Source organism: Haliotis rubra, unplaced genomic scaffold, assembly GCF_003918875.1.
Source record: "Haliotis rubra isolate DU_JTF1 unplaced genomic scaffold, ASM391887v1 Scf540, whole genome shotgun sequence".
NCBI lineage: Eukaryota > Metazoa > Mollusca > Gastropoda > Lepetellida > Haliotidae > Haliotis > Haliotis rubra.
Window position 1 is genome coordinate 121,054 of NW_025767236.1, and position 9,055 is coordinate 130,108.

Below are 9,055 nucleotides of genomic sequence, written 5' to 3' on the forward strand. Positions count from 1 at the left end.
GATCAAGAACATGAGCATCGATCTACGCAATTCGGATGATGACATGTGTCAACCAAGTCCGCGAGCCTGACAACCCGATCCCGTTAGTCGCCTCTTACAAGCATGGGCTGTAATTCAAAGCATGGCCTGTAGGACCAGTTCTAACCCGGATCTTCATGTTTAGAAGACCGAAATAAACAACCCCGGTCCTGTGAATTAGAATTTGAAACAGTTTATGGTTAGTATAAATATAAAGAAAGACTCCTACTGTAAATACAGCTTTTTTATTTATTCAATACAAAGCAGTTAAAAATGCACAAATCACAACGCACAATAAATCTCAGTTTATTGCACCCGTAAGGAATGAACGTCAAACACAGCCATTAACACATCGCAGCGATGCCCTGAGATATCAGTCAAAGCTATCGGGACACCATGGATACACGGAGAAAGACGAGAGGCGACGATGACAAAAGATACTCTTCCGGTTACTAGGGTCATGACCGCTGCTCATCAGACGACAAGTACGGGGTAACCGGAAGACCCGGTTAAGATAAGCAGAGAATTCTGTGAAGGATCCTCGATTATAACGTGCAATATATAACTATACTGTGATAAATATCCTGAACCCATTCTAAGCCTCAGCTTCGTTTCGGAAGTGACGTAACATCCTCTATAGTTTCTATCGCTGGCAAGGACTGATTTTGTTTGGGTTCTCCAGATTAGTTTTTATCAGACTACCAATCGAATCGGGTTCAAAGTTTATCAGACTAGCAATCGAATCGGGTTCAAAGTCTATCAGAGTACCAATCGAATCGGGTTGAAAGCGAGGCTAGTGCAGCGATCAAGGTCATTTATCACATGGAACCAACATATATTACATTAGACAGGTTTTGTTTGAGACAGAACATTTTTCAGAAGAAATCTTCAGAACACGTATTTAGGGTTGGACGTCCGACAAGTCTGCAGAACGATGAGAAGTTGGACGGCTGGAACCTTAGTAGGTGCGTCTTCAGAGTTTCAGTAGAACTGTCAGTCTTGTACAGCTATTAAACAAGGACGTCATATGCACCACTTCCGTCTCACTGTATCTGTTCACGTGTATCGGTGTGCCTTCTCACTCGTGTCGACATGAACCCCTATCATGGTTTATCTTTGGCATAAATGATAAAGCATATTGTTATTTTGTAGTGACTAGTTAGTGAGTTGAGTTTGACGCCACACTGAACCTTTATCATCGTGGGTAATGTATAACTTACAGAGCGAACCGTCGATCAAAGGCTTCTGGGACGCCTAAGGGACGTAACTCGAATGGGACGACCGGACTGTCCCGTTACTGAATGATGTCATACTGATACTATTGGGATGCAAATTACTAAAGAGATTACAAGACAGCGTAAATTTCGGATGCAGGCTGAAACAGGCTCTCCATTTCGCCAACTGCTCACATTGTCAAAAAGAACCCACCAAAATAAACAGATCACCATCAGTATATGGAGCAACAAGAAAAATGCACATTACGATGACGTTATTTGGAGATCCCATGTTACGAGTACACGTATTTCGTTTTCATAGCGCCATTTCATTTCGCTGTCGTTTGCGTGGCTGCGCATGCCCTAAAGTATGCCGGTTTTAGACAAGCCCACTAAGATACCACTCTGCATTGATACCCCATCCTCGATAATCTCCAGGGTATACGTTACGATCACTCGCCACTATACCCTGGATGCATCCACGGCTTGTGGCGATGATTTTATTACCTCCCTTGGCTGGCTTTTTATCCAGTCAGGTGCCTACGCTGGGAAGTTGAGCGTACCAATCACTACTCACTTTCTCGTCTTAAATTATCTAACCGTTTAAACTTGGCAACACAATTGATGCAGAGGTACTCTGAAAGAAGTAGAAGTTCTTTCATATATTCTTTTTAAAGTTTCAGATCTGTGAATTTGTCTTTAATATTTCCCTAAAAATCTGAGTGGCACTGCGATCAAACCTTTGCGACGGCGACCGCTATCTGTGTTGACACTGGCAAGCTCGGTTGTAACGGTGGCTTAGCTGATTGGCTACTGTGAGAATGCGGAGCCAGCCAAGGGAGGTAATATAAAGCCGTGGTTGCATCCAGGGTATAGCGGAGAGTGATCGTAACGTATACCCTGGAGATTATCGAGGATGTGATACCCCAGTCAGACACAATATACTAACTCCGACCTCGCCAGTCCTCCATTCCCTCACTACTGATTGCCTGGATAGGCAACAACAAGTACCATCTTGTTTGGTGTGACGTGGACAGGGAATCGAACTGCCCTACACCACTAAGGCGGCCTGGGGATAGAACCACCCACCTTCGGAGCTCCGGGCAGACCCTCGGAGCACTATCGCGCACCCCCCTCACCACGGAAACTCCCCTTAAGATCCGGGTTGGTCTCCAGTAACCATGCTTGTCGTAAGAGGCGACTAGCAGTCAGGATCGGGTGGTCAGGCTCGCTGACTTGGTTGAAACATATCATCGTATCCCAATTGCGTAGATGGATGTTCATGCTATTGATCACTGGATTGTCTGGCCCAGACACGATTATTTACAGACCGCCGCCATGTAGCTGGAATATTGCTGAGTGCGGCGTTGAACAAAAGCCAAACAAGCACAGAAGCGGTCTCGGGCACGCGCCATATATTCTACACCACGGAGACACAATGAGATGAGTGAGATGACTAAATACGGGCGTAAAACAAAAGTACATCCGGGTTTTTGTATGGGTCGTCTTAAAAGTGAATCATTGCACACTGTGATCGTTTACTGTGTATATTTTCGTTTTATCACCCGCGATGTAGCCACGAGCATACTGTTCCAGAAGGCGACATAAAACTCAATTCACTCACTTACCCAACTGACAAGGAATGCTAGCGAAGCGCAATGCATATATTCGTATGGCAAAGTAACCAGCTGCATTTTCTTTTGTCCTGGCACAGTTTTCTAGCATCGCTGGAGAGATTGCATATACAACTGAAAGCATTTAAACAAAACAAAACAAACTAAACATCATCAACAAACAACAGACCGACATCATGTGACATTAAATGAAAGTCCCTCTACCGCCGAATGGGGACTTTCCAACATATGCGAGACTGTCCCAGTTCGGTGTCTGTCATAAATACACGCTGGGGTTGATATACTGGGTAAAAACACGGGGATGGTGCTGGGGTGAAACTATATAAATAAGTAACTCTCCAACAAAGGAATAAACCTGCATGTTAACAATGTTGCACAGTATACTACTCAAACTGTGGTAAGAACACCCGATTCATTTTATTAATATAATACCATCGCAAATTAGTAATGGGAAAGAATCTTTCTATATTTGAGAGGTATATATTGTCGTAAAAATGTCAACAATTTTTATTCTGCTTCATTCAGTATAGCACAGACTGTCGGGACATCTGTAAAGTCTGCCTCTGTATTTTCTAGGATTAATGTTCGAGATTACACTTGTCAGTCGTCACATCAAGGCATATCATTGTTTGTACTGACAGGAGGATACAAACATTTTGGTATCACTACAATAATGTTAACACACCCAGTATGCCGTATGAATGCTCATGCTTGGGATTAAAGATCAGGACAGAGTTGGGCATACAAACAATATCACTGACCCGGCAGCTAATATATGCAATATAAATATACATAATATGTATAACTTAAATATAGAAAGTATCACGATTCCCTTCCGAAAAGCCTGCAATACAGATACGTCATGATCGCATCTGCCCCAGCGTGCAGATCCGCAAAGTTCCGGTAAGGTACGTGAAGTTTCGTGAAGTTCCGTCCGTGCAGCCTCGTTGAAATGTCTGTCAACTGGCCTTTAGGTTATGAGCATATTTGGCAGTTATCGTCACATGAGATCCATGGATATATCAATACTTGATTCGACAAGTTCCGAAATTTAAAACATCCCAGACGGAAAAAAACCGACGCCGACTGAATGCAACAGAACAACAATCTAGTGGAGAACAACAATCTGAATGACTGCTGTTTAACCATTCGTAACTACTCGTGTCATTCCGGCAAGCCGGATGACGTCTCGTACCCCTCTCGTGGCCATGTTAACGACTGGGCTCTGTCTCGGCGCAAACGGGCATGGAGATGAAAATAGTCTAGTACTATTACCAAGGAAAGATAACTCTGAATTTCCAAACATAACTCCTAGAATATCTCTTTCTTGTGGGCTAAACAGCAATACAGTCATTCCCTTTGTAAGTATGTTTCAGTGTTTAAAGTTTCTGATCATTTAGCTAAGAGTAATGTTTAAATTGTGCTTTGCATACTTTAGCGAAGTTTCAAACTTCAAAGGTGCCGCCATTTTCATGCATCGAAATGCGTTTTACTACGCGCGATTTGATTGGTTTGCCACGATTCTTGGCAATAATGGCGTACGATTAGGGGTACGAGTCTTCTTGTAGGTCACGGAAATAGGCGAGTAGTTACGAATGCTGTTTAACATGGTTTCCTCACGACATATATACATGGCTAACAGGAATGCCAATGTTAAATTCACACAGCATGGTAACCGATGATATCACAAACGAATTCCTTCACATTGCTTTGTTAAAGCGATATTTTAATATATATCGTCTTCGGTAAATTCCACCAAGTGAAACATGCTGAAATTGATGTTTTCAGGTCGATGTTTGATTTCAAGACAGACTTGGACGTGTTCTCGTTGAAAGGCACGGCGTTTAGACGCGAATGTTACCACAGTTAATGTTGTGTCGATGTTAAAAGGGCCTATGTCAATACTTCGTGCCACCCGATGTTCGACACAACCGTAAAATGATGACTAAATGCAACAACAGTAAGATCGGCACATCCAAGTTCGACACAATCGTGTTTGACTGTATTTGCTATGATTTTATGAAATTCGGTCAACATATTGTCGTGGAATACCATATGTCATCTCCAGAGTCTCCTTGGGTAATCTGTCCAGGGCCCTGAAGTGTGTTGACACCGTCTCCCACGACAGCTCTTTCAGCTTTGGCACATGATACGGGATTCTCCATCTGAACATGCGCGATGACCTGACCCCACCGTCCGTCACGCCACCATACACGTATAGATGATATGAAGGGGAGACAACTGCACGATGGAAATACAACTTCTCGGGAAGAACGACGGGTACTCGACACCACTGAAAAGATTCTAGGGATATTTTCCATATGTCCGTGAGCCCCACGTGCGGCACCGTGTCTATGTAAAACCGCCCCCCGCAGATATAAACCCAACATCCGATCTGCACCAAGCCAAAACTGCATCTTGCGGCGGGGTAACCTTGTAATGGATCACGGGCTGTTCTGATTTCCTCCCACCTGTTTGCAGTCACGTCGTAGGCGAATATGCTTTTGAGCTCTTCTGTAAAATGGAGCCGTCCTCCTCCGAAAACGAAAAACCTTGAACAATGAATAATAAATGATAAGTCAGAGTGTATGTTTTGTGGACATGCTGTTCCATTAAAATCACAACGAACTGTAAATATAAGATCTAAGCTAAACCTGTGATTGATACTATGAACAACCTTGCACGCCGTACAGTGACTGGCAATCACCAAACTCACCGCGCCCGAACCCCCCATACATTTGTCAGCCCCCTATACATTAGTCACCCATTACCACAGAGTGTTTAGGATTTCCCCGCGTCCAGTGGAGTCCAATATTACGGTAACTTCAGATGTAATAAATCAGTTTACAGCTGTACTGTGATCACCCGCCTTCATGCACGACACTGAGCCTGACCCTCCGATCTATTCTGACACGAAAACCCGTCGGGGTTAATCTTAATCTGATTTAGACACAAAACTCATTCTACTATCGCACACCTAGACTAATGCTTAGTCTCTGAATATATATTATTTTGATAGTAACAAACAAGCCCATTTAAATTGAAAAGGAGCCCCAGGGAGACCAGAGATTCCTGAACCTGAGGAAATCTAGACTTGCTTTATTTCGGGCTTTAGCACTGCAGAGAGGGCTTGGCAGTGGGGATAATAATGTTGTTCAGGGACTGTGAGACAGACTATCGCACACCCTACTCTAGACTGGGTTTGCTCATTCTATTGATCATATCAACCCATTTGCATAAGGGAGTGAGTATTTCCCATATGACAGCCCCTGCTGCAGGTGCCTGTAGATGTATACCACGTGACACCACTGCCGACAAACCATATGTGTATTGTGATGAGATCTGTCTGATTAGCCGATTATAGTTTAGGCCAGGCAGTAACGGAAAGACAAAGGTCACCGAAATGTCCCATTGAGGTCAGGCTGTATATCTGGGTCCTCTCCTGTCAAACCAAAACACTACTTAATTTCTAAAACCTGGCGAAGGGAAGAGACTACTGAGTATACAATAAATTATACAACCTACAAACATATATTTTGACATCAAAAACACCTATAATACCCCCGACGGTCATCATTATATACTCAAAGTTCAGTTCTTTCTTATTACTACAACAATAATCAGAGCACATCAGACTATCTACAGTAAGATGCATGAGAGTGTATATATATGTGAGTCTATGTACAGTAAGATGCATGAGAGTTTATATATATGTGAGCCAATCTACAGTAAGATGCATGAGAGTGTATATATATGTGAGTCTATGTACAGTAAGATGCATGAGAGTATATATATGTGAGTCTATGTACAGTAAGATGCATGAGAGTGTATATATATGTGAGTCTATGTACAGTAAGATGCATGAGAGTGTATATATATGTGAGTCTATGTACAGTAAGATGCATGAGAGTGTATATATATGTGAGTCTATGTACATATATAACAAAGATGAATCCAGATATTTCTTCGTGCCAAAACTCCTTTATCTACTTCGCAAAAGATCTTGCTTTGATAGAGGAGTTTTGACAAGAAGAAATATCTGGACTCATGCTATTTATTTATTGCTTATACACCTGAAGACATCAATTGTATATAAAACAGGTTCAGCGACTTCAAGCCATAATCGTTTGTTTCACTTGAGCGCACCAGCCAGTCACTTGTGTCCAGTTACCGTCATGTCGCCGAGTTTCACAACACAAACCAACTGTGATGACTGACATACCTAGATGTGCCCATAAACTTATTACATTTACCTGTAAAAAAATACCACATGTTCCCGATACAAGGGAGTTAAGCAAGTCAAGTTTCCACCTTGCATAAGGCGTCACATATTCCTAACGAAAGCATTCATTGTCTGATCGAAAACGGTCAAGAAATCGACATCAGGGAGAAACAACATCGCGACTTCCCCGCAAAGTACAGATATTCTCCCAATGTTTTTTTATGTTTTAATCCAAGTGATCTAATGATTTGATGTAATACACGAGACATGACCCGTCTTATTACAACCCACACTTTGTTAATGGATCACATCGTCTTGACTGGGTGCAAGTGATATCAGAGGGTGTCTCTGATTGGATTAACAACAGAGACATAACTCGCAATACCTCTAGTTTCTGTTTTAGTGTTGGTGTTTTTGTTTAACGCCTCACTCAGCAGGTAATACCTACCGGTGGCACAAGCACCGAGCCAAGTTCGACAAAGGTCGAAACTGGACGTCTAGAATCAGTTACCTCCCTTTGTCTGCTGTTTGGAGCTGCGTCTCTCGATCGGTATTGCCAGTTGTTGCTCGAGTGACCCTGAGTACCCAATCCTTGTTTCTACTGCTTCTGAACCTTCACAAAATCCTCGTATTCAATTTATCGTTCTACATGTTACTAAGCCGAGTACATTGAACAATACCTGGACACCCAACCCCTTACGCTTGACTGCGTGTCGAACCCATGGTATGGTTCGTTGTTCATACCATCAATCACTCGGTTGGCTAGTACTGACTCCATTAGTCACAGACCGCCGCCTAACAGCTGTGATATGACTTTGTGCACCGTTAAACAACAAAACGTGTCATAACTGGGTTTCACTATCAGTTGTTATACCAGCCAACTGTCAGCACCTACACCGACCGTTCTACAGATCAACTAACAATGTGAACCAGCTGACCCTCGGGACGAATGAGGTGCTTGTCAAGCACATCTTGCCAAGCACATCTGTCCCAACGCAGCTTAAATGATAGGAAATGAAGTGTAACAACTGTAATATAATAAACCTGAGTTACCTTCCTCTGTATAACGCCACCTCCTGTTTATACCGCCCTGAGGGAATATCGCCTGACGGTGACAACTTTTCCCAAATTAATGTCCGACAGTTGAGACGGTGAAGATCGTTGACAGCCTCGTCATAAAATCCAACCGCGCCCCCAAACGTGTATAAACTATCTTCGTGGAATATGAGACTTTGTCCATAGGCTCTCGGGGGCATGTTGTCACCTAGATCTAAACAGTTATACACATTTGGGTTGGTTTCCAGAAGATACCAATAGCTCCTGTGTTGAAGTCCGAGACTACACTCGCATACTTTGACAGTATTGCTCATCATCTCACCAAAAGGAAATCCTGTGCCCCCGTACACAAACAACTTCCTCCCTCTCAAGACCATGCATGAACTGGCGCACGTGTCTGGCACTCCAGGGGATGTTAAATTCGTCCATTTCCAGGTGGCGAAGTTGAATTTCCATAACTCCACGAGCACACACGCGGATTCGATGTTTTCTCGCAAGCATCCACGTGGATTGTATCCACCAAATACATAAATATCGGCATCATCGGCCACCATGGAATGGCCGCTGCGACCGATAGGGTGGCATCCTGTCTTAGTTCCATCACACCCGTAACTTAACTCTTTAAACTTCCCCACACGCCTTCCTGACATATTCCCAGTGAGGTGGCAGTTTAGAGTTACCCGCCCTTTGTTGTCATGGATTGCGTCCCTTTGATTACGAATACAATGCATTTTACGTACGCTTTTTTTCAAATATGCATGTCCAATCAAGCCATATAGAAGGAACTATCAAGATCAACACGTTACTGACGACGATGTGTATTAAATATACATCCACCAACTGCACTGATCATTAGAGAACAAAATTTAAAGTGCGTAATGTCAGTTTACAATATCCGTTTGTATGGTGGG

The 9,055-nt window shown here is 43.1% G+C and overlaps 1 protein-coding gene across 1 annotated transcript; it reads right to left on the bottom strand.

Moving 5' to 3' along the window:
* Positions 1-4,640: 4,640 nt before the first annotated feature.
* LOC124253459 (kelch domain-containing protein 10-like) lies at positions 4,641-8,873 on the bottom strand. Its single transcript, XM_046687235.1, has 2 exons — positions 8,142-8,873; positions 4,641-5,418 (listed from the first exon to the last, which is right to left on the bottom strand). Exons 1-2 carry the CDS (start codon positions 8,792-8,794, stop codon positions 4,884-4,886), a joined length of 1,188 nt encoding a protein of 395 aa, XP_046543191.1. The 5' UTR covers positions 8,795-8,873; the 3' UTR covers positions 4,641-4,883.
* Positions 8,874-9,055: the final 182 nt, after the last annotated feature.